This window comes from Astatotilapia calliptera, chromosome 15 (genome assembly GCF_900246225.1).
Source record: "Astatotilapia calliptera chromosome 15, fAstCal1.2, whole genome shotgun sequence".
Lineage (NCBI taxonomy): Eukaryota > Metazoa > Chordata > Actinopteri > Cichliformes > Cichlidae > Astatotilapia > Astatotilapia calliptera.
In genome coordinates, this window is record NC_039316.1 from 24,828,108 (window position 1) to 24,854,187 (window position 26,080).

Consider the following 26,080-nt stretch of genomic DNA (forward strand, 5'->3'; position numbering starts at 1 on the left):
AGGCATGGAAGTGAGCCGGGGCTCACAGGCAGCTGAGCAGGCGGTCGGCGCGCAGTACTGCGCAGCGTGCTGCCTCTGTTGGAAGAGAGGCTGGACCGGACAGCACGCTGCCCTCGGGTGTGGCAGGACCCCTGCGCACATCTGTCTCCAGCTTGGCAGGTCCCGCTGACGCGCCAGCCTCCGGCTCACCCCAACCGGTCCTTGCCGTGCGCTGTCCACCGTTACAATAATCACACGGTTTCTCTAACAGTACATTAGTACAACCGCTGCAGCTCGCCAGCTGTACACATCACTAACAACAACACAAGTAGAGCACAGGTTTTAAGCCAGCGAGGCGTGATTGTAGACACGGTGCAGGTGAGTCCATCTCACCTGCAGTGGCATCGCAGACCAGCCCCAATAATAAAGCATTTTCTATTTAATTATAAATGTTGTCGTAATTATGTCCTGGGTTTTAACTATTTAATAATAAAAAAGGAAACTTAACAAAAAACACTTAAGGTCATAAAAAGTAATTGAGATTTAGCAATTCAATGACGTATCCACCTTATTTATTGGAAAGTATCGGTATTGATATCGGCGATACTGGCCCGCATTTACTTGGTATCGGATCGATACCAAAATATGCAGTATCGCACACCACTAGCGAACGAAGGACTGAAATCTGGTCACTTTTTATACAAATGAGCTGTGACGCACCGGAAACGGAAGTAGTGTTTCCCCCCATTCGTTCTTTTATTTTCTTTCCAGTCCGGCTCCGCTCTGCCAGAGTTTTAAATACAGGAGAATGGAATACAAGCTGATCATGGCGGTCTCTGGCTTCCCGAGTCTCTACGACATGAACTCCCCGACCTATCGGGACCTGAACATGCGGAGCGACGCGTGGCGGCAGGTGGCGGAGATCGTCGGAGTCCCCGGTGAGTTTCAGAACAGCGCCGAGATCCCGGCGCGAACTTCAGCTCTCACACGGGAGCACTTTCGATGTGGGCGAGAGGGAAAACTTTCAAAACATGTCAAACATTCAGATTTTCATCAGAGAAAAGTTCAAAACAAATACGGTCCGACCCTTATTATGTTCCTACGCTCGTCGCCTCTCGGCTCCAGCACAATGGTTCCTCTTCAGAATTATCAGCACAGATTTATGAAAGAAACACTGTAAGAAAATCTACGACAACTTTAATCAGCAGCTTTTACTCATATATTGTAATTACTGGGAAATAACTGGTCGTAGTGGATTTTTCTAGTAATCAGAACTGGGGGAAAAAGGTGATGACGACCAAATATGTATGTGTGTTTGTAACACAAGTATTTAAGGTTTTACTCATGTAGACAGTCTTTGTTAACTGAACTTAAAAATTTTCAAATACAGTAAATTATGGTTCGCTGAAGAAAAGAAAGGAAAATAAAATAAAATACAGAATAAAGGAGCTGTTAATACGCTTTTGTTATTTATGGGTTTATATGTTTTAACATTAAAAATTAATAATAACATGATAGAAATTACTGACGTTTTAAATTATATTTAAAAGCCTTTAAAATAAAATTCAACAGAAATTTTATTACTTGGATTTTTTTTTAAACAAACAGCCTAATATGTTTAATCATAAATGTATGGAAGGAAACATAATGTAAATTGTAAAAAATATCCCAAAAAATAGTTTGAATGTTTAAAATTTATCTGGATTCTGCATTTGTTTTTGTTTTTTTAAAAATTGGTTGTTATTTTATTATTGCCTTTTTTTGGTCCTTTTAATTAATACTATTTAGTTAATTGTTTGTATTATTTTTAATCATTTTTTAAAATAACCATTGGAAGCAAAAATTATGATTGAAATTCATATTTGGCTAAAAGTCACACAGGAGTTTGGAGCCGTGAGTATTTTCACATGTGAGTAGTACTGTTTGTTATTTTCAGTCAAATTGCTTCAAATGTTGAATATTGTCCAAACACAAGTTTGCTGTGAAATATGACCAAGCAAACAAAAATAGTTCGGTTGTTTGGGAGTTTGTTTTAGTTTTTGCAGAATAAACTAAATTAGAGCAAAGATTAGTTTTAGTTTTTGTATGCAGGTGAAAATAAAGCGTTTAATGTGACTCTGTGTGTGTGTCTCTGGTTGTGGACACAGCAGGATGGTTTAACTGTTGGATTTGATGGTTTTATGGTTTAATTAAAGCAAACTTGTGGTTTTCCACATTAGAGTCGGAGTGCAGAAGGAAGTGGAAGACACTGAGAGACCAGCACAGGAGGGAGAGGCAGCGTGAGAAGGAGCGGCGCGAGAGCGGCATCGGGCTCTTTAACTACCGGCCATGGAGATACTCGTCCATCCTGTCGTTCCTTAATCCATTCATCGATGCCCGGGCAGCCGGTACCAACGGCTGGGCCCTGGACCCACAGCCCTCTCAGGTCCAGGTGGCCGAAATGGTCGGCTGCAGCACGACCACGGAGACGCGGAGCGACGACGACGAGAGCTACGGTTCGTACTGACACTTCCTTCTGATTGGCCAGCCTGCAGTACTTCCTCATCAGCTTTTCCATGTGCAGTCCGAGCACCCGGGTCTCTGATGGCTTTTGATTAATATTTTCTCGTGATTCGACATCGATTTAGTTCTAATTGTTTTGTCTGTTTTCAGGGTTCGCCGTAGCTGACGCGACCACGACGACATCCTCGTCCTCATCCTCAGAGTTCCCGCAGAGGAAGCGGCTACCCTCTGTCGGCTTGGACCCGTCCAGGCCCAAAGAAGCAAAGGTTGAGGTGAACTCAGGCGCCACAGAGACTGACGACGGCCTGCAGACGCAGCAGCACGCCAACATGAAGGAGCTGTTTGAGATGATGATGCACTCGGTGACATCTCTTGCTACGACCTTAGCTTCGTCACGCTCTTCCTCGCAGACCCCTCTTCTGCAACAGGATCCGCAGAGTCATCATCGCAGCCCGCCGCTGTCCTGGACCGTGGCGCGGCTGAACCAGCTGAAGACAGAGGAGCCGGAAGGCGACGTGGACGAGCTGCTCGTCCAAACGGACGATGAGGAGGAGGTGGAGGAAGAGCGCCGCCCCGCTTCTCCCAGGCCGCTCTGGCCAAAGAGGAAGAGCGTCGACGGCCTGCTGGAGGAATTCCTGACGAAGACAGAAGCCAGGGATGCGCAGAGGGAGCGTGACATGGAGCAGAGGGACGACGTGACGCTGTTCCTGCTGAGCCTGGCTCCGGCTATGAGGAGACTGACAGCAGAGAAACAGTCATGGGTCCGAACCAAGATGCAGCAGTTTCTGCACGAGGCCGAGTTTGGCGCCACAAAGTTCCAGTGAGCCCACGAACGTTTTGATGGAAGCTCATTCAAAGGGGAAGGACTGAATCCTCCCTGTAGACTCCACACGTGCCGACTCTTCTTACAGGTGATTCAGGTAGCTCCAGATTTGATGGTCTGTCCCTGACCAATGACTCCAGATACTGGGTTTCTGTTTTCATCGATGACTAAACGGATGTCTGCACAAAGCAGGACTTCGGGCACATCGGGGTCACTGCAGGGTTAGCGCCACGCTTCAGTGTTGATGTCTGATTACTTAATGGGAACTTAAACTTCTGCACAGAGGACTCTGTGCACGTGCACATCCGTGTTCAGCAGCAGGAGACTTTCTAAAGTTTAGATTTCTCACAAGAATCTGTCCAGAAACAGTTTTTCCACGACCGACTTTATTCCTGCAAGAAGGCCGTCTGCAGATGTAAAACCGCTTCATCGGCTTGTAACTGTCAAAGTGGTGATTTGATACTAAAGTGTCTAAAATTTGAACCTTTGTAGATGAAGCCTACATCTGAATACAGAGTATTTATTCTGTCGTCTTACTCAGACGGTCAAACAGCGCAGCCGAGGACAGTAAGCAGACGCCTGTTCTCTGACTGTCTGCGTTTGTCCAGCCGTCAGTTGATCACAGAGCTAAGATGAGTCTGTGATCGAGCACCGTCAGCGTTCATACTCACTAAAGCATTCAGAGCACACACTTTAATACTTCACTACTGTACGTGCTGTACACACACACACAGACAGACATGAACGGGTGCAGCTTGTATCATGTGTTTAATAAGCTGCAGGCTCCGCCTCCTTCATGTGTCCATGTAGCCTGAATCCTGATGCAAGCAGGTAAAGTGATAAAGATCTGCTGTTAAGATCTTTGTAGCAAATTAATTACTGTTGTTAAGTTTGTGGTCCAAAAGTGTCACACGCTACGTCAGGGCAGGTGGTGCACTCCAGCACTGCAGACACACTTTTCCTCCTCTTCTCTGTCCCCGACCAAAATACTTCTTTATCTGACGTGAACAAGGATCTTTTATGACTTTTGAATGATGCGAAGCTCAAACAGAGACGTGTTGGTTCGTGTTCCTCTGAGATCATCTCAGACTGTTAACACCACTCAATGTATTTTATGTACTTTTATTTTGAAAGGCCGGTCACACTGAGACCAAAGTGTGATCTTTGCTTTCTCCTCTGAATCAGGAATTCAGTGATGATCAATGAAATTGTAAATAATATTTGTACCTGTTACCGGTAACCAGTTGCAGCTTTCTCCTGGTTTCCATGGCGACGCAGTATTTATGGAGCTGTGGTTGCAATCACGGTTTCCTCCTGGCTGTGAGAGTGTGAGGCCACAGCGTCTTTGGTTATGTGTTCTGAGTGCAATGCTCCATGTGTGATGCAGAAAAGCACATTTTGTATTACAGAAAAGTTTCTGTCTGTATTTCTAAACAATCATAAGAGCGTGATTTTTCCCAGATAGCATTGAACGCTTCAGCAAAGGATTCCTTTCACTCTGGTTTGTGTTCACTACTCTCCCATGTTATTCAGTCCTGAGTTGGAACATTTTTTATGTTTCAGAGTCCTGCAGCTGATTTTATTTTCTTTGTTTGTCCTGTTTTTGTTTTTTGTTTAAAAACAAACAAACAAACTCTTCTTGCAGTCATTTGTGTTTTTATTTTAAAGTGAATGCTCACAGCTGAGTCATGCTTAGAGTGAACTTCATATGCAAACATCTGAGCAGACTGCTGCAAATATTATTGCACCACTCATAAAGTGAGCTTCAGGAGGAGCCGATTAAAACCTGATTACTGACTGAAAAGAGCTCTTAGTGTGCTGCTGTGAATATTTCACCTTAATTTGAAGTTTTCATCCTTGTGCTGTAACACCGATTCAGCAGGAAACTGCTGCTGCAAGGATGTTTTCTTACATATACAAACTATCATTTTCTGTTCTCTGGAATAACATGTGGATTACTGAACGCGCACAGACTCTGAACACAGTTTGAAGTCAGTTTCCAGGAAATTGCTGTTTTAAAAATAAAACTAATCTTTGGTCATTTCTGAGGAAATGAAAACTAATATTTTAACTGCACGAAGCACAAAAGCAGTGACCATTACTCCTTCAGTGAACGTGCAGATGCTCCATCTCGTAAGAAAAGATGTCATTTAATAGAAAATTATAATTAATAAAATATGAAGTTTTCCAGTTATTTAAAGCTTTTCTTAAATTTAAAAATGAAAATAAATTTTTACAAATGTAAGTAACATTACCTGTCTAGCTTCATTTACCTGAATGTCGTGTTTTTAAAGAATTATAATTTCTAATAAGCACACTTGTTGGTTTTAAGGTAAAGAAATGTCTCCACCTGGCGGCAAACTGTACAACTACAAGTATAAGCACGTTCAATCCGGAGTCAGCTGATCAAAACACGGAAGTGGAGAAGCAGTAAGTGGAGTGAGAAGAGCAGCAGGAGCAGCGGGAACTTCTGTGGGTCTCTGAAGTTTTGAAGCTTTTTTTCTCTCGATCCCACGAGACGACCTGGTTTCTATGAGTCACGTGACAGCCATTTTCAATTTAAATGTGATCAGGGTCCGTGAAGTCACTCTGTCACCTGCAGACCACACGAGAGCAGGTGCTGATCAGACACGGTCTGAGTCATAAAACGTTACTTTAGTCCCGCGTACTTCTTACGTGTGAACAGATTAACAGACTCAGAGCTTCACATCTCTGAACCCCACGGATTATTTGATAAAACACAACAGGGCGGGTTCAGAGCGCAAACGTGGACCGCGTTAACCGGAATCCCCGAGTATTAAGTTTTAATTAAGACCCTATCGCACCTGCTGGAGGACGAACGAGAGAAAGATTAATACGTGTGTGAAAAACGTGGTTAGAAAACCGCCCCACTGTGAATGTAAATGCACTGAATGTTTGTTAGGAAATTTGGCGTCTTACAAGTTTTGTGCACATTAATTGTCATATTTTCTAAAATATTTCGCCTGAGGGTCATAAAAAAGCTTCAAAGTAACAGTACATGCTGTAGTAAATAGTCGATGTCGTCTTTCCAGACTTTTTAAACCTTTCTGTCCATCAGGGTTTCTTTGTATGTGACGATGATGACGGTGAAGGTGTTTCGCAGTCCGGCCCGTCACGGTTACGCAGTGGAAGTGTCTCCGTATATCCCCAGCAGAGTGGCCTGTGCTGCCTCACAGTACTACGGGATAGCAGGTCAGTAGAGTTCAGTGGTCACAGTTTGGAGAACACACCTGGATGTGATAAAGAATGAATGCTCACTGCTGGAGCCTCGTGCGGACGTTAGAGGAACTCCAGTTTGTGGCTCTTCATCACTTCTGTTTCCTGACTTTTGATCCGTATAAATATTCTGAAATAAAATAAGACGTGCTGTTTGTTTCTGAACGTCGACCTCAGCGAGCTGAACAGACCCCGATGACGACGATGATCACGCGGTTTTCACACCGAAACACAGATCTGTGCGTTTCAGCTGTTTTTAAACAGTCAGCTTTCTCATTCCTATCCACTCTGTCTGTGTGTGTACAGGCTGCGGCACACTGCTGGTCCTGGATCAGACCGAGACCGGGCTCACCTTAGTGAGAAGGTAACATCTGTTTCCTCATCTCTCTCTCTCTAACATCTGTTTTTGTCCTTTATGCTTACAGATGATGATTATAAGAAGTTGCAGGAGGTTTAGGGCTCGGTTTCATCTAATTTCAGCACAGATCAGATTATTATCAGACTGCGAGGAAACCAGATAGAAACCCCTGGTTTTATGTGACTGCCACTGACTTCCAGGACTTCCACTGAGAGAGTGACATGGTCTAAAAACTCAGAAAATAATAAAAATGCAGATGATATATACAAATCAGTAGGAGTCACATTCCTCCTCATCTGCATTCTGAATGATGACGCATGTGTGATTATTCAGTAGATATGAAATCTTTGTGTGAAGTGTGCCATTTCTGAGGTTGTTGACTCCACATCTGGGGAAGACTGAAACACAGAGACTTGTCGGAAGCTGCATAGCTCCGTGCTGGAGGCGACTGCTTCACAACACCATTAAACCCCCCCCAGAAATAATCCTTTAAAGTCGAATAAAGGAAACAAGAATTCAGTCAAAGGTCAAAGATTAAGTTTTTATGTCATCCTCGTGTGTGTGTGTCTCAGCTGGGAGTGGAGTGACGGCCTGTTTGACGTGGCATGGAGTGAAGCTAATGAGCACATTTTGGTGGCAGGCGGCGGCGATGGCAGCCTCCAGCTGTGGGATACAGCCAATCACAGTGCTCCACTGAGGGTGGCCAAAGAACACACACAGGAGGTAACGCACACATGCTTACACACACACAGACACACACACAGGTGTTCTGACTGTGACGTGTGTGCAGGTGTACACTGTGGACTGGAGTCAGACTCGAGGAGAAAGCCTGATAGTTTCTGGATCGTGGGATCAAACGGTGAAAGTGGTAAGATGAAAGTTTCTCCTTTCTTCCCCTCTCCGTCTGCGTTCTGTCTTCTTCATGTTAGTTTTATCTCTGTCAGTGGGACCCTGCTCTCAGTCCATCGCTGACCACCCTCAGAGGTCATGAAGGGGTCATCTACAGCACCATTTGGTCTCCTCACATCCCAGGTTGCTTTGCATCTGCCTCAGGTGAGTCGGCTGGCCTGTCAGAGGGGTTTAAAGTGGCTGCTTTCACCATTAGATGGCGTTGTTGTGATGGTTTTTGGAAGCACGTCTGAACGTTTTTTGAACTTTGCTTCAGACCGCTCAGATTCAGCTTCACTTTGGATTTAAAGCTACAAAGGAGGAAATGTTTGATGTCATGAAGCTTTTTCTCGGTGTCTGTCTGCGAGCACGAGTGCACCTGAGCTCTGGAGGTTTTCGTGGTATTCACTCGTGTTGTTTGTTGGAGGTTTTCCTCATCGTGTGCAGTGTAGGAAGTGAGGTGAGTCTGCATGATGCTAGTAAGTATACTACTGAAGGTTTTAGTCTTAGTAGGAATTCATAGTTACGAACGTAAATCTGTAATTTAAACACGACGTGGAAAGAACTGTGCTTTAATAATGTAATTCTTAAAGCACAGTATATTCAATATTCTTGATATTTATAACTGGGTGATTTGCATATTAGTGCTATTTCTTAAATTTGCAAATTCTGTAACATATTGTATTAGTTAATTAGTTTAGTCTGTTATTGTTGCTGCCTTGGAGCAACTGTAACCCACATAATTTCCTTAGAGTTAGTTAGTTCTGATTCTGATTTAAACCTGCTTTGGTGCTGATGCAGACACAGGGGTGTAGTTTGTAGCAGGAGGCGTGTCTCTGTCACTGTGATGTCATCGCTGGGTGCACGAGTCTGCCGTCCAAGATTGAGGTTGCATGTGTTTTTAGATTTTCTGCATGATGCACTTCCTGTTTCCTGTGGCACTTCTGTGGCTAATCAAGCAGTGAAGCATTTTAGGGGTTTTCTCCCATTATGAAGGAGACTGTGGTAATAGGTTGACTGCTTTGGGGATCTCCTCCAAACCTCTGTCACAGTGATTTTTCTCTGTCGTTGTGCTTGATTGTTGAGTGGTGGGATCTTTAAAGCAGTCCTCCTGGCTCTGTTTGCTGCTTCTGCTGTAGCAGTGCGCTCCACAGTGACGTCAGACTGCTGCATGTCTCATTGGGTCATGCTGGAGACATCGCCATCCGCTGTCAGAGCAGGACTTGACAGATTCTCAGAGACTCTGCAACAGCTTGAAACTTAACTTCCTGCTCTCAGACCTACAGATGTTTGGGGTCAGCGACAGTAGACAGTAGCCTGAAGTCTATAAAACTTGTCCCACACGAGCATAAATCAAAGGCATCATCTTTGAAGGATAAGTCGAAGGTGCTGCGGTGCAGGGCTTAAAGAGTTAGTTCCTGGTTGGGTGGAGACTGTGTGGAGCTTTCATGTGTCCTCCAGCAGATGTGCACTTTAGGTTAACTGGCCTCAAGTCTGGATAAAGAGTGGTCAGTAAGACCAGAGAAGCATGTAAAAGTCTGAGAAGTCGCTTTCTTGTGTGTCTGTCGAGAAAGTTTTCATCCACACAGTGATGTGAGTGAGTTTGTAGCCAGAGGGAGCATTTGGATGATCTCCTGGGAGTGTGTTTAAACTTCATACAGGGGCAGCAATTCATCATCCAATCTGCAGCAGCCGCCTTCAGCTCGAGCTCGGTTTGGGAGGTGCTGTCTGTCACGTGACTCGGCCAATGAGTTTGGGTTAATTGGTTTGTGAGCGAGCGGAGGTCTCTGATGAGATTCTCAAAGCAGGAAGATGTTAACCCCCCGCTGCTCACGGGGTAGTCCAGGTCCAACCATTTGACCTTAAATGAGTCTTTATTTTTGATTGAGTGTATATAGAACACACAGCTGGGACAATCCGTGAGGGTCCTAACTGTTGAATCCTGTGTTTGTGTGCTATAAAAGGTCTGTTCAGGTTGGGTTCAGTTATTAGAAGTGTGCTGCAGTGGACTCATGCATGCACCAGCAGTCCTCAGATGTGATTTTTAAGGAAGTTCTGGATGTTTTTCATTTGATTTTTGAACAAATTTCTGAGAATTTATTTTTCATGATGGCTGTGCTGAATTAAAACAAGTAAAATATGGTGTTTGTGTTCAGATCTGAGTTCTGAGTATGTGTCAGTGATCCCTGTGACAGATGTGTGATTAATGGCTCCTTGTTGTTGGCACCATATGATGACCAGTGCCACAGATGAACTTGGAGGCTGTAATTCTGGGGTTTGTTGTTGTGGTTGATGCTTCATATTTGTTTTCATTTGATTTGATTTTTGATCTCTCCGCTTTTTTTTTTTTTTATTGACTTATTCTCAACTCTGGGAACTCATAATATTTTCTGGTCTGTAAAATATCAGGTTACGGCTTCAAACTGCCCAGGACAGTGTCTCGCAGTCCTGACTTACACTAACCGGCTTTAATAACAGCTCTGCAGCTAAATGCTTTACTGAGAGCACGTCTCCATAATGAGACCTTCAGAGTGTCCGTGTCCGCCGCTTACAGCGGTTCAACTCCATGTTGGTCTCGTACATCAGCTCAACCGAACGCACTGCATTTGATATTCTGCCAGTCAACTCGCCGCACGCTCACAATTAGTAAAAACGCACAGTGTTTCTCTTAATGTGGTCCTAAAACACATAAAAGCCTCGGCTTTTACCTACAAGACGTCCATTAGACAACAGATGGTTTGCATGTGTGACAGATTTTCCGTTATTGGTGTCGATATGTGAGAGAGTAGCTTTATTCTGCTCTCACTTCTAATAGGTTCCTGTTATTAAGATCTCCGTGAGGTTCAGCAGTGCAGCAGCTCTGCTCTATAAAGACCAACACACAGAGCTGTAACATGACAGCAAACAAAACACTAATGATGCCCCTTGTCAGGATGATCTCCTCCTCACAGTTTTCTTTTATATCGTCTGATTCCTCAAAAGTTCCCTCACAGTTTTGGTAGATTTTTATCCTTAAGTAACTCTTTAAGGAGTGATGCCATGAAGTTGGAGGGTTTCCATTTTTCAGGATTTTTCCGTAGTCCAAACACTTGGCTGTGGTTTTTCCGAACATTCTCTTTATACGTCTTTGACTTTTGGAGTAACTCTTCTGGTTTCTGAAGCATGTTTAGCTGACCCTCACAGCCAAAAACTAATCTTTAAAGAACCGTTTGAATCCTTATAGATACAAACAGTTATTCAAAAACAGCAAAGAACCAGCCATCACTGACTCCTACAGGGGGTCATAACATAGCTCCCTAAAACGTTCCAGCTTCTGCTTTAGGAAACAGTTTGTAATCCCTGCAGCACTGTGGATTCAAGCTGCTGGAGCTGGAAGAGGAAACACTTTCTACGGCACAGGGATGAGGATGTAAAGCACTTGTCTTATCGGTCCTCCTCTGCGGTGCTGAGTGGTGTCCTCTCACCAAGAGTTAAGCTCAGAGATTTGAATGAGGACGCTCAGGCTCTTTGAAAATGTGTCTTGATCCAAGCACATCGGCGCCAGGACCTCTCAGCCGCGCGTCTGCCGCTAAAAAGACAAAGCCGACGATACCGGCTCAACCACAGAGCCGAACCTGAGGAGACTCGTTCACGTGCAGCTGTACCCCCTATGGTAGAAACAGCTGTGAAGGCGCCACTGTGCTTCCTTGGTGGGCGATGCCTTTTGTCTTTACCTTTGAGCCGGAGGTCACCTGCTGATGTCAGGACTCTGAGCAAGGTGCATGGACTCCATTTGCATTGAGACTTGCCTGTGAAACCCACGCTGAAAATCTGCAGCATTACTGAGCTGTGCTATCAGCACACAGCAGGCTACAGTAAAGGAGCCAGTGCAGTATTTATTTTGGCCTCAGGGTCTCATGAAGCTCTAAATGCTAAACACCTTGTCTGTACTTTTGTGTGCAGCTCTGCCTCCCAGAACCGAAGCAAGTATTTTAATGAAACATGTTGAACTTTATTGCTTTTTTAAGCTTTTTAAAGCTAATTGTGTTGGATGTGTTGCACGCAGGCACAAAAACTGGCAGAGAAGAGTGAAGCCTAACCTAAAAGTGGTCTGAAAGCGAGAGGAGAGTTGCTTGTGTTAAAGCTTTATTTAATGCATCCAGTTGCCAGTTTGTTTACGGCAGCAGCCGGAGGCGAAGCTCTGCTGTGCACCGCTTTCTGACCTGCAGCAGGAGTGATAAAACTCGGCATCAAATTAGCCTCTGCGTTTATCTCTGTGTGCTCCTGCTTCCAGCAGGCGCACTCACGCTCGATCCAGGTTTCTCGGCGTTCTGCTCGTCCTTTTTTCTTTTCTTTAACTTATAGACTTGGTCACAGCTTGCTTCTGCGATCAGGATGTGAGGTGGGCGGTCAGTTGTGGGTTTAATGAGGAAATAATGAGCAGAGCTTTGCTGCAGTTATAAGCTTGGTTATGTAGTTATGTAAAATTTGAGTGATGAGCCGACATTCTGAATATTCATTTAAATTAGAAATGTCAAAGTTTAGGTTGCTGTCAAGGGCTCCTGGAGGATGGTGGTCCACAGGAGACGGGCGATGATTGATGCTGGATGGGTGCGGTCTATACAACCTTTATTTCCCCCAAATAGTGTTGGCATCACCGTGAGCCTGGCGGGTCCCTGTGGGGGCTCTTGAGACATCTGACATGCACAGGCATCAAAGACCAAAAACAAGGCAAGGCTGTTAAGACTCATGGGCCCTCCTGGGCCATGGCAGCATGTTACCTGAACAGTGTGACTCCTTAAAGGTAAGACTGTGTATGATGTGAACCCTCAGAGGGGAGTTTTCGTCATGCATCCATGTTGCCCACTTCCTAAAAATTAAAGTCCAGCTGAGGGATCATCGTGTTTACACACTGGAGGAGATCCAGTATCCTTTGTAGAGGCACACATAAAACAGCCGAGCTAAAAGCTGTCCAGAGGTGCCCGAAAAGATGATCGTGAAGTGGAAATCATCATTTATTTTTTGGGGACGTCTTCTCAGAAGGTTCTGATCATGCCTGTACTCTCAGCACACTCTTAGCAGAGGTTGGAGTCAGAATGGAAGCTCTAATAAAACCTGCAAGCTCACCGCAGTTTAGGAATCAAATATCAAATCTGACATCGCATTTTGAGTTCTGTCACACGCCTTCAATGTTGGAATAAAGGTTATTCAAAGCGGCCGGTGAGAGGTGAAGGTGTTTAAACTCCAGGCCGTCAAGGGCCGGTGTCCTGTAGGTTTTATTATAAATCACCTCCTCAACATATCTTGAAGTTCTCCAGAGGCCTGGTAATGAACTGATCATTTGATTCATGTGTTTTGACCCAGGGTGAGATTGAAAACCTGCAGGACACTGGTCCTTGAGGCCTGGAGTTCCCCACCCCCGCTTTAAAGCGTTAAAGCTGCTTCTGCTTCTGCTTCAAATAAATCTTGACACACATTATTTTTACCCACATTTTCATTTCTGCCTCACAATAACAGATTTATGAGAGTTTATGGTCAATTTCAGTGAGATTCATTTGTAATCACTGATGTACTGCTGAGCCTCTGTGTTCTCCATCGCTCCTCACAGCCTCACCGCCGTGCTCTTGTGTTTTGTTCTCCAGCCAAATGATATTTGCTGCAGGACACTGAAACACACACACACACACACACACGGTTTCATACCGCTCAGTGTATGTGTGTGTTGGACTTTGTGAGCAGGTAGTGTCTGTTTAAATAAGTGATAGCAGGTGTCCACCAGATACAGCAGGCTCTCTGTCTCTGCTACACACACACACACACACACACACACACACACACACACACACACACACACACACACACACACACACACACACACACGTACGTGTGTGCGCGCTGAGCAGTGTTTGGTAGGTCCTGGCCTCAGGGAAACTTTGGCCACACTCGTTCTCTGTATCTGCAAACCTACATTAGGTCATGAGCTGTGATAACAGACACACACACAGACAGAGAGACACACACACACACCGGCTGGTGTCGATGGAGGCGCCGCGTCTTGCTTCAGAGAGCGCTGCTGCAGGCCTGGTCACAGCTGTAATGAGACGATGGCAGCGATCAATGGTGAGAGAGGAGCGCTTGTTGTGATAACAGCATCGTTTTTTTTTCTGAGTCAGTAAGCTGTGAAGAGTTCCTGTCGCACATGCTCAGTGTGTCCTCTCTCTATTTGGGTTTACTCAGGTGAGAAAAGAGACGAGGCGTTACCGAGGTTGGAAACCCAGAGGTCTGCTCACGGTCATATTTATGATGAGAGCAGAGGACAGATTATTCATTTTTTCATGTTTGTAACTGAACAATGTTTGTCTGAGAGTTTCAGGCATCTCAGAAACATCTGAAGAGAAAAGGTTTGAATCATTTTGAAAAATGTGATGCCACTCTGGATTTTGGAGCTCAACACAATTTAATGACGGTGTGTGATGGTGTAATTGTCAGGCTGGTGGAGAACGGCTGAAGTGGGTCCCAGTGGTGTTTCTCAGTGGGTGATCTGACCTTTTACTAGTGTACCTGTGTTCCTGTGATGTCAGCTGTCTCAGTTGAGCTGGCCTGTACACACACAGAGGCTGAGCGGCAGTTTGGAGTTTTTTGTTTTTTGCTGAAGTCAAAAAAAATACTGGAGTTTTTATCATTATTTGAGACTTTACAGTGTTGAAGATCGGTGTTGGCGAAATATTTTAATGGTGCTCATGTTGAAGCCAGAGAAGACTCTGCTCGTGCTCCAGAGTGTTTAAACAGACTGGTGGATGTCAGCACCGTGCCTTCATGGTGAATCACTGGTGGAGCGCTGGATGCTCATAGATCAGTGACCTGTCAGTCAGAAGCTCTGTTTTTTTTTTTTTTTTTTTTTTGTTTAAATGACTTTAAACTCAGCATTGAGACCATCCAACCTGCTGTTTGCAGGGATAACCAATCAGAAGACGGCTGCCTTAAAGGGGGGAGGAGCTAATATCACTTATTTGAGACAGAGGATGAACTGAGGAAAGGCAATATGAGATCCATATGGATTATTTTGACCTGTGAATCATGCAAAGCTACCCTACAACAGGTCGCCTTGGATCATGCTCTCTGTGCATTATTATTATTATTATTATTATTATTATTATTATTATTATTACTTGTTATTAGGGGTTTAAATCAAAATTCATATTTTTGTATTTTCTGTTATAACTTATGAGTCGGATAATAACTGAGAGGGATGGCTGGATGGATGAGTTTTCAAGCACAGCTACCTATGATTAGTGTATGGTGGAGCTTTGCCACCTTATCTCTATCTTACGGCTTCCCCTCTGGTGGCACTTAGTGTTAGCTTGAGAGGCTACAGCCACTCATGACTTTGAAGAGAAAGGAAGTGACAAACCGGGAGAAGCAGAGATACGGTGAAGGCGTGGTGCAGATGGCGTCTCATTCCGATAAGCTTATCTGGGTTTCCATGCTCCTCACTGCTTCTCTCCCTTGCCTCCTCTTTTGTTCCTTGCCTCCTCCTCAGTCCTCTCATTTCTCTTTCCGCTTAGCTCGATTCAGTGGCAGACAAAGATCCCCACCTCCAGCCTGAGAATCAGATGAGGGTCTGTGTCTGTTTGTTAGGCTTCGATCTGCCCTCCAGGTCTCCTCTGGAGTCTGCAGTGCTGGTTAGTCGCTCTGAGCTCTCAGTGAATCAAAGCTTCAGTAATCATCAGTTAAACTCTGACCTTTCAATGAACTGTGTTTAACTCAGACTCCACCTACACGTGTCATTCCTGTTTCCTGTATTTAAAAAAAGGCCCAGAACGACTGAGGTTAAATAAACAATGGTCACTCACGTTCTGTCCATCATATTGACAGAAAGCCTGTAAAATTACAGGTGCGATCAAAAAGTTCAGCCCATGAAAATATAAACTGGATTTAAACTTTGTCTGATCGCTCCTGCTGGTGCACGCTGGATCTACTCCAGTGTATCGAAACAATGATCCTAGAATATGAACAATAAAGGTTTTTTTTTTTTTTTTTTTAAATGAATGAAATTGCAAATCAGTGTGCAAATGGATAATTATCTCAGAGACAAAGTAACCAATGGTTGATAACAACTTACCAATCAAGGCAATTCTTCCTTCAGTTTATTTCCTGGTCATTGCATTAAAGTTTTAAAGGTTCATCTCAGCACTGAGTGCTCATGCTCACATCTCTGCCACTTTTAAACTGGATGTGCATCCAGGGAGCAGCTACATGGACCCATTGTTACCAGAAAGGAGAGAAAATCCTGTTTTCAGTGCACGCTCTGGGTCATGTCCTTCAGATGCTTCAGGATGTTGAAGCAGACTCTATGCTAACAGTCTGACCCGGGGAAGGAAGTCATGGTGCACAACCCTGCGAGTGTTCCTCACCTTCAGGCAGCTGGCTGGATGTTTGATCTCTGCAAGTGTGAAGTCTGTGCTGAAATCCCAAAATGGATGAGTAATGGGCCAAATTAAAAGCAGGTATGGTAGATTTTATGGACTCATTCCACAAACTTGTTGAACTCTGTGCAGCATCCTTCATTTTAATGAGCTGATTGCATTTCGTGGTTTTTACTGGAGACAAAGCTGCTGAGATGCTTGGATTTTTGAGTCAGCGAAGCCCACATTTATTTGTGTAGGTTGAAGGCTTTACATTCATCTACCAGCCACCTCTCTTTGTTGTCTCCTGCACACGAGCACAGCTGTGACGGAAAGTAATCTCAGAATATAAAGAAACTGTTCGTCTGCGTGTAATTCCTCTGCTTGATTGCTGCTGTGCCAGGTCGCTCTGATCAAAGATGCGATGAAACTGCACACGTGCTCGTTTGAACCAGTGGTCGTGGTGCTTCAGATAAGCTCTGGAGGTGGTTGATCTCCGTCTGCTACTGAAAACAATCATGTAAATCTTTGTGTTTGCAGCTCCTCCTGCAGCTTCTTATTTGCACCCTCTTTGCTACAGTCTCCCACACACTCGCTGTGATCACATTAAGCCTGGACTCTGGAAATTCAAGTGAAACGAGAAAAAAGGTTTTAAAATGCAAATAGTAAGGCGTGAAGAGAGAGCAGTGCTCCCCCGTCCAGAGGAGGTTTGGAGCCAGCAGAGATGCCATCAGCAGCTGGAACCAGTTTGGAATCAGACGGCTCTTTTTGACCACCAAGTTCTCCAGAGACCTTTTTTAAGTGAGGTTTAGATGTGAGGTTTTTGTTTAAGCATTTTAACCACCTACATACATTATGTGTATAATAATGCTTATATTAGTGTTGACAGGGGTGTATTCAGAAAACAGTACATGATGACTTTGTGTGTGTGGACCAGAATGATGTACCCACACTGTGGTCCACACAGACGTTCTACACACACAGTTCAACACAAAAGAAACTCTGGTGTTGAAACAAAGACTTTCCTGATGAACTGTAAAGTCTTTAAGTGAGATGAGTAGAGGAAATCACCCCCGCTTTGCTGAGTGTGGATGGACCAAACTCTTCAAGCTTTTATCAGCTGTTGGGCGTCTTGACTCCTCGTTTCTGATCTGCAGCCACAGCAGCTCTCTCTTGCTTGCTCGCTCTCTCTCTCTCTCTCTCACACAGTTGAAGAGCTTGAATTTCATCATCCTTAAGTGAAGGTTTGCTGTGGTTGGAATCAAACACAGAAATCTGTTTCTCATTTATTTATTTGTGTAAATGATCCTCTGTGGCTGTGCTTACAGCTAGTGTCCTTGTTTATTTGTGTGCTACGATCACTTTTGTTACATAATACGAGCTTAAAGCGCAGACTCTCTGCATTCGTGTCCAAACTGGAGGAAGTGTTTGGATTTGTGACTCTTATATAATTATACATGTCCCCCTCTTTACAAAGAGCAAGCGTAATTGGACAGTTGACTCAAAAAAAAAAAAAAAGTGTTAGACGCTAAAACGTGGCTGCAGGTGTGTCTGTGTGTATTAGCTGAACCTGCTGATACAGCAGCGATTATAGGTGTAATAAACCGTGACCCTTTCACAGAAGTCAGCACTGCAGAACACACACACACACACACACACACACACACACACACACACACACACACACACACACACACACACACACACACACACACACACACACACACACACACACACCTCAGAGTGTGAATGAGAAAAAGAACCAGAGAGGAAGAGGATGATAAGGGTTAAAATGTTACTCAAAGAATCGATGAAGAGCCGTGTGGAGGGATGCTGGGGGAGGGTGCAGAGCCATTGCTGGGATTAAAGAGGAGGTGCAAGGAGTGAAGTAGAGAAGGAGATTAATGTGCTGGTCAGCAAACAGGAGGTGAAGCCTGGGAGAAGCGACTCCCCTCGGCCTGCTCTTTAATCAGTCCTGGAGCTGATTATTCAGCCTGTTGGCCTCCAACGGGCTTCAGGTGGCGTTGTTTCAGGAGAGCCGCTCACACAATCCCATTAGCCACATTTATTCTGTTCCCAGATACGTGGCCCCAACTTTTATCCCCTATCCTTGTTCTTTGGCTCTTTGACATTATTACAAATTTAAATAAAGCTCTGCCAGAATAAATGTCAACACTGGGTTTATTCCCAAGCTTCTAAAGCTTGAAACCATCACAGCTGAGAGCCAAACCCTAACCCAACTCTGACTTCACGCCTCAGTCCTTCCATCATTACAGTGACTCAGGAACATGCAGACAACACGTTTGACTTCATCACTTGTGCTGTCTGATAAAGCTGCAGTCCTTCATGTCATGCTGGTCTGGTTGCACCTCTCAGTTCATCCTCTGTCTGAAACAAGCGTTAGGATGCAGCGTTCTTCTGTTTGGACGCTCCTCACAAACGGGTGGATAGCCATCTTGACCAGGTTAAGGACGCCCACCCTCCTTGACATCACTCAGAGCCAACCCATATTGAAAAGATATATAAATCTTGTAAAGTTTGTATCTGTCTTGTGTGAAACTTGTATGAAAAGCATACAAGTGTGAAAACAGATATAAGATCCCTTGAAAAATTATATAAATGAAACTTGCATGTTTTGGATACTTCTTAAAACAATACATGAAAGTAATGAGAAAGTGGCCACTTTCATGAGTAAATCATATAAGCCTTATATGATTCACTATATGATGCAAGTCTTTTAGAAGATTTCTTTTCCCTATGGGAACAGTGGAACACACGGTGTGCAAACTGACTGAAACAGATGTACTGTGCATGACAGAAATAAGGACACAAGCTTTGGGACTTGACTCACGGACCGTCAGCACAGGGAACCAGGATGTAGTCATAGAAGTAAAACTGATATTTCAAGGGTGAAGCTTTCTGAATGGGAGTCGGTTGGAGGTTTTAACTCCGTCAGTTTTATTTGGAGGTTTTTCTGCTGTGGCTTCAGCCTTAGTCTGTGACAGTCAAGTTTTTTTAAGACGGAAGTAAAAAAAACTGCTGCCAGGTCGACGTGAAGAACACCGAGGTCTTCACTGCAGTTTGAATAAACCTCTGAATGAAGAGGAGGAGGAAGAATAGGAGGAGGAGGGGTGTAAAAGTTCTGCTTGATGATTGTCGCAGTGTGTTGGCAAACCCTCAACCTCTGCCCAGAAACTCACTTACACACACTTTTCTGTGTGTGTGTGTTGACCAGTAGGAACATTCTGGTCAGTCTGAGTTTATCACGTTGGGAAAGAGGTTCAGATTTAAAATCAGCTTTTAATTTGGAATTCGCATTTCGTGGAATTTTGTCAGACTAACACACACACACACACACACACACACACACACACACACACACACACACACACACACACACACACACACACACACACACACACCACCTCGACTGGACTGGGTGACAAAATGAGTACACAGATCTGTGTGGATGCCATAATGAGTGGTCCCTGAAATGAGTCCCATAACTCATGAGAGACGATGAAATGAAGGAGCTCATGCGCTAAAATAAAAGCTGACGTCAGCAGGAACTCGAAACACTGGCAGCAGTGTTCCCCTCAATTAACCTCCTTTTACTTTCAGTCTCCACCTCACTTCTTTTAGATTTCTCTTCACATCCTTCTCTTAAATTCTTCACCTCAGAAGTTTATTTCACTTCATGGCTGATGGCGAGTGAGTTGGGATCAGCACATTGATAATGGGACAAATGTAAATCCAGTAGAAGGTCATATTATAAGCCCTCCATTTCCATAGTTTGTCTTCATCATTGAACGTTTTTCAGTGGTATGTGAAGTTTCTGCCCAAATCTCAGCTGTCTGGACGCCTTTTCTTTCTTTTTCTGCAGGAAATGTGTTTTCAGTCATTTTCAGGCGTCCTGAATTGATTTTTTCCCCCCATGTCAGCAGATATGATAAGAGAAGCTCTCAGAAACTCCTGCAGGTTGAGCAGCTCTAACCAAACACTTTTATTGCTGACTCTCAAACAAATAAAGATATATTGGATTGACTGTGTGTGAAATAAAATAGAACAAATACTGAGCGAGGTAAGGCGATAAAACTGAGGAAACACAGAAAAACAAGGCATATTTACACAAAAACACCTGGATATATTATATAAACTCGAATACTCTTCTCTTTCTATTTGTACTCTCAGGTGACGGGACGCTCAGAATTTGGGATGTGAAGGGTGCGGCGTGCAGATTGGCCATCCCAGCGCACAAGGCAGAGATCCTCAGCTGTGATTGGTGCAAATATGACCAGGTACAGGCCCTCCAGTTGGTTAAAAGGTTCCATATATTAAATGGCATATTTGGTTTAAAAGATACTTAAAAACAAACAAACAATACATTTAAAAACCTCTATGCCAGCCTTCATTTATACAGAGAAGTGTGTTTGTTTAAATGCATTTTACTATCTGCATCAAACACTAAAATTACATCTGATTTTGTGACCTTTAACCCGGTTAGCTTTGTAAAGATTAGCTGGTGTCTGTCTGCAGAATGTTGTGGCCACAGGTTCAGTGGATTGTACTGTGTGTGTGTGGGACCTGAGGAACATCCGGCAGCCTGTCAATCAACTGCTGGGACACACGTACGCCATCCGCAGACTCAAGGTACACACACACACACACACACACACACACACACACACACACACACACACACACGTGTTGGGTTTTTATATCTTGTGGGGACATCTAATTGACATAAAGCTTTCCCTAGCCCCTTACCCCCAACCCTAACCATGAAAAATGTTTTCGCGTCACACACAGACTGCATAAACGGAGACTTTCGGAAACAATGACACATTTTAGTCATATGATGCAGTCATGTGACCAATGAAACTAAGATAGCAGAGGGCATTATAGGGCAGATGTTTTGTTTGCTGTCAATTTTGACGACCCTATTAAAGATTAATATCAGTTTGTACTGATAGCTTTTCTTTAAATTCTTTAATTCTCAAATAACAGAGGTTGAATCGTCTTTAGTTTCATGAATGCGCAATGCAGGAACGTAAGCGTTTCAGCCGTTTCAGTGTGGATGAACAAATGTTCTGAAACGACTGAAAATGATAGTGTGGACGCGGAGCATTTTTAGATGAAAACACCGTTTTCAAATTTATCCGGATTAGTGTAGACGTAGCCTAAGTGTGTGCCGCTGAAGCATATTCACTGTAATCTGCATCAGTGTAATGTCCTCCGTGTGTGTGTGTGTGTGCGCGCGCGCTGGTCGAGATGTAGTGTGAAGTCTGACAGCGTCAAAACACCCAACCAAATGGTGGTAATAAGACCTCACTCTGTGTGTGTGTGTGTGTGTGTGTGTGTGTGTGCAGTGATGTATGTGCTGTTCTCACACACACACACGCGCACGCACGCACTCTCTTGGAGGACATTACACTGATGCAGATTTCGTGCAGACTTATTGTGGCATCGTCGCTACGTCGTAACCACAGACCTCTCTAAAACACTGCACGTGCACTTCCCTGAAACATAACCACATGTCGTGCCTCTTCACTACTGTCGATTCTGCCACCTTTTCTCTGTGGTTTTTACATTTATAATAATAATAATAATAATAATAATAATAATGGATACTTTATTGATCCCCATGGGGAAATTACTTGTTTTTCTCTGCATTTGACCCATTCACTCAGTGAAGCAGTGGGCAGCCCACTAAGCAGGCGCCCGGGGAGCAGTGTGTAGGGACGGTACCTTGCTCAGGGGTACCTCAGGGTAGCCGTTAAGTGGATTCGAACCGCCGACCTTCCGATCATGGGGCGACCACTTTACCTACTGAGCTATCCCTGCCCCATTTATCAGTGAGAGAACAACAGGAAAAATAATTATAGCATCAAAATGAGGACTGACCGATGTCATCAGATTGGGTGGAATGGGCATGAGGGAATGTACAAAGAAGTGGAAAAACTAGACGGACATATGGAGAGCCATTCTCCATAATAAAGCATTCATAACACACACTGGGTCACCAGAACGGGGTAAAAAGGAACATGCTGAGATAAAGTCTGAGAATTTCATATCTAACGAAGCACACAGAAGCGCTCCAGGTTACAGGTTAGCATGTTCACAGCATAATAACCATAAACATTCTGCATTCAATAACGCGGAGTCTGCTTAGACTCATTCATTCCCAGTAACTGTGATCCTCATTAGGGATAAACGAATATATTGGCCAAACATGGATATCGGCTGATATCATTCCTGTTGACTCTTGGCAGATTCACTGACATTTAAATGTTCAAGAGTCAAGAAAAAAAACTCAATGACCTGTTCAGATCAGCCAGGCTGTTATTTTAAAGGTTCAGCCCATCGAGCTGCTGCTGTGGGCTTTTTCAGCACAGCTGTACCCCATCGATCGAGGAGACTTGCTCTGAAACTGCTTGTCACCATTTGCAAATCTGTCAGCTTGTATCGATTCTCTGCAGGGAGCACAAACAAGGTGATCGGCAGCAGGAGCGTAACGAGATAAAAATAAAGCAATGAACAGAGGCGGACCGCGGCGCTTCTGTTCGGCTGTCACATCAAAAATTCACGGTGAGCGAGCGAGTTTCTTACAGACGAGTGATCAGCACGTAATGAACCTCTGACAAAAGAGGAATCCCTGTCTCGAAGTACACAAGTCAGAGCGTGCTCAGTCCGTTTTGCGTACTGCTCTGGCTTTACAGGTGGAAGGCTCCTCACTCAAACTCCAGCCAAACCAAACCTGGGGTAAACTATCAATGGATATTTCACTGTGACCTCACTCACTGGTTTGTTGAGTCCTCATTCAAAGCCTTGATTTTTTTTTTTTAATCGTTTTTCACTACATTGTCCCGGTTGGGCACATAAAGTGTAGTCTGAATGAGATAATGAGGGAATATAAACCCCACAGACACACACATCTGCTAACTGCTGCTAAATAACAGATCAGATGGTAGAATGTCACCAGACTTGTGGACAGTCTGTAAGCTACACCCACCTGTGTCGACTTCTACCTGTCAGGTAAAGCGGCCCCGCCTCGATCTTTAAGCTATACTATGAGGACCGACTCACTGCTGCCGGCAGCCTTAAGTGGACGTCATAGGAAGTGCGGTTTTTGGTGCTTCTGTGATGCCTTTACTTTCCAGCCCTGCCAGCTGCTGCTTGGTTAGCAGTTTCTGAGCAGCTTACCTGCAAACCAAACATTTCTGCTGCATCGTCACAGCTGCCTGGGTTTTACTTTGGTAATAAATGTGTTTGCAAGTAAAGCAGCGTTAAATGAACGTGAAGTGCAGTAAAGAGAAGGATGTTAAACGAGGCCAGGACTCGATATGAAAGGTGAAACTGTCAGATGCAGAGAGGGGAACAAATGAGCGAATAAATTAATTTGGGAGTGCGTCGTCAGTGAAATCGCTCTCTGTGGACTCCTCGCAGGCTCTCCGTGTCTCTGCACAAACTGCTGAGCAGAGAAATGCTGCAAACTCTGCTCAGCCTGCCGGAAGCTGTTTTTCTTTCATGATGGAGACGAAAATGTAGTTTTTTTTTGTTTGTTTTTTTGGATGATGGGGACAAACTGGAGCTCAGCATCAGAAACAGTGGCATGTGCATGAAGCACAAACTGAGCAGCGTCTTCTGTTGTTCTGCATATTGTGAAAGGAAAACTGCAGTTATTACTGGCGTTTTTGTAAAACACACACAGTAATTTTTACTTTAAAAGTCTAAAACATTTCAGCACTTTTTCACGTTGTGGTTATTATCTTGTGTGTGCACAGCGGAGCTCGAAGTTCCAACGACACATTGTAAAATGTGTCATTTTTTTCATTTAAACCTTCAAACTGTCAAACATGCCCTACCTCCTTCACCTCCATGCTGATTTAAGGTTAAAAGGTGTGCAGCATGTCCCTCTGGAGGGTTTTTGACTCCCCTTCACATTATTACATATTATTGTTTCTTTGTAATCAGATTATGAATATTTGAGGAAAGCAGCAGGTGTTCGTGATGGAGATTAAAGCTGATAACTTGCTATTCTTCCTTTCTTCCTTTGGAAACATGATCTCAATAAACCGTTTTCCATTTTGTTCCTTTTCCTGCAGTTTTCTCCCTTTGATAAGACTGTGCTGGCGTCCTGCTCGTATGACTTCACTGTCAGGTAAGATCACCTGTGGCGTTTCTCTCTGTTCGACCTGTTTATTTAAGGACCTTTAAACAAGGTTCTCTGCAGCTCAGTGCTGGTAGAACGTTAGGAGCGCTAACAGGCGAGCAAGCATGTGGAACTCATTTTGTTCCACATCATTTTGTGAAAGCTGCTCTACAAGTTTAATGTGTTTGCACAGAGAAATGGAGAGAAAACATTAGAGAGCAAAGCAAAGCATAAACCCCACTGAGCTCATTTACACATTAAACAAAGAAAATAAAGATGCGAACAAATAGTTCAAGATGTTTAAAAATGATGGGCCTGACGTCGCTTTGCTCTTTAGTTATTCAGCTCCGGAGGTTAATGCAGAACATTATTCACAACAGGCGTATTTAGAAATGATTGACGTTGTGAGCTGCAGTGGATGCCAGAAATCAAAAGTTTAATCTGAAATTTGAAACATCTCAAATAAATCAGACTTAAATAAATGAAGAGATCACCTGAGTTCGACGTTTCCTGAAGCTTCGACTTCACTTGAGACAAAATGGACAAAAACACGAGCAAACTCCAACCATCTTCACAGCTCCTTGTGGTTTCCGCTCGTTTTTACCCCCCAGCTGAAAGCCCTGGGTACCAAAGAATGAGTGTGAAAAAGTCCAAATTCCCAGTGAGCCAGTACATCATGTGGAAGAACGAGCATCTACTCTGGACAAATAAACTCCGAGGTCGGCTTTAAGTTACAAAGAGGAATCCAGGTGCCAGCGGTTATTTCAGGGCTGGGGCGTGCAGCATGTGCACGGTGTGGATGACCTACACCTGCAGAGTAATGTTAACATTTCTGCAGAAATGAGTCTCCTCTCTGGGTCTTTAAGATAACCTGTAAAGTTTTTGTCATGCAAATTTGATTCTTTGAAAGGAACTTTCTTTCGAGGTTAAAGGAGCGGCGATGTGATGTGGCCTGCACAGTATTTCTGCTCCTTTCCTTTCAGTTACTGCCAAAGGGAATGGATGGTGTCATCATGGCAGAAGCAACGAGTCAGGACACTGAGGGAGAATTTGCGGTAAAGTTAACCAGTGTGTGAGATGGAGGGACGGACACAGAGGAAGGATGAGCTGCTCCTTTATTGGGCCACAGAGGATGAGTTAATAAAATGTGTAATTTCAAGGGAGACTGCCTCTGTGCTTCTCATGAGAATATATCTGATCCGTCCTCTCTGTCCGCTCGGCTCTTTAAAACCACAGAGGAATCGATGTTGTTCTGTGCGTCTGTCAGGCTGTGCGGGCAGATGATGGATAAACAGATGCAGTAAGATGGATGAAAGGTGAGGTTGCCCTGTTGTCCAGCCTGGAGCAAGACGTTGTTTAACAGTGATTAATCAGTGAAAGGAAAACGAATGAGGAAGCAGTCTGGCAGTCGATGAGTCATTTAAACCACTCAGTAGTTTTTTCTTCTCTAATGTGAGGAATGTGTTTGTTTTGGGGACTGTTGCTCTGACAAAATAACTCATTTGAAGATGTTGCTTCAAGTTCTGAGAAATTCTCAGAGGGGTTCCCAGAGCTGGCCGCAATGTCTTTCGAACCAGGCGGATCACTCTGCCCCGAGATGACCACTTTAGGGTTACGCCCTCTCTGTGACATCATGCAGCTTAACGGGACAGAAACAACTGGTTGACTTGAGTGTTTGGAGCAACCGGAAAGCTGAGGGAGTGTTTAGTTTGCAGGGATGATGTTTTAAGAAGATCCAACGTTGTAACAGTGGATGT

At 44.1% G+C, this 26,080-nt stretch overlaps 2 protein-coding genes across 7 annotated transcripts in view; both read left to right on the forward strand.

Annotated features, from left to right (window-relative positions):
- Positions 1-548: 548 nt before the first annotated feature.
- On the forward strand, positions 549-4,896 carry LOC113006397 (uncharacterized). The gene is made up of 3 exons (XM_026142351.1): positions 549-917; positions 2,199-2,474; positions 2,632-4,896. Exons 1-3 carry the CDS (start codon positions 788-790, stop codon positions 3,303-3,305), a joined length of 1,080 nt encoding a protein of 359 aa, XP_025998136.1. The 5' UTR covers positions 549-787; the 3' UTR covers positions 3,306-4,896.
- An 813-nt stretch (positions 4,897-5,709) lies between these two features.
- pex7 (peroxisomal biogenesis factor 7) overlaps positions 5,710-26,080 on the forward strand; it is a 44,214-nt gene continuing 23,843 nt past the window's right edge. For 2 of the 6 annotated variants that reach the window (XM_026142405.1, XM_026142409.1), the window contains exons 1-9: positions 5,783-6,203; positions 6,384-6,517; positions 6,848-6,905; positions 7,472-7,622; positions 7,690-7,767; positions 7,844-7,952; positions 20,363-20,469; positions 20,708-20,821; positions 24,277-24,332. In XM_026142405.1, coding sequence (XP_025998190.1) covers positions 6,202-6,203; positions 6,384-6,517; positions 6,848-6,905; positions 7,472-7,622; positions 7,690-7,767; positions 7,844-7,952; positions 20,363-20,469; positions 20,708-20,821; positions 24,277-24,332 — 809 coding nt within the window. In that variant the 5' untranslated portion in view covers positions 5,783-6,201. The other 4 variants (XM_026142410.1, XM_026142408.1, XM_026142406.1 and 1 more) reach the window with 4 other exon arrangements.

What these genes read in the sequence shown, in the direction of transcription:
- LOC113006397 (XM_026142351.1), top strand. Translation starts at nt 788, where the DNA reads ATGGAATACAAGCTGATCATGGCGGTCTCTGGCTTCCCGAGTCTCTAC. An exon ending in GGAGATCGTCGGAGTCCCCG is followed by an intron (nt 918 to 2,198) that starts GTGAGTTTCAGA and finishes TTTCCACATTAG; the next exon opens with AGTCGGAGTGCAGAAGGAAG. An exon ending in CGACGACGACGAGAGCTACG is followed by an intron (nt 2,475 to 2,631) that starts GTTCGTACTGAC and finishes GTCTGTTTTCAG; the next exon opens with GGTTCGCCGTAGCTGACGCG.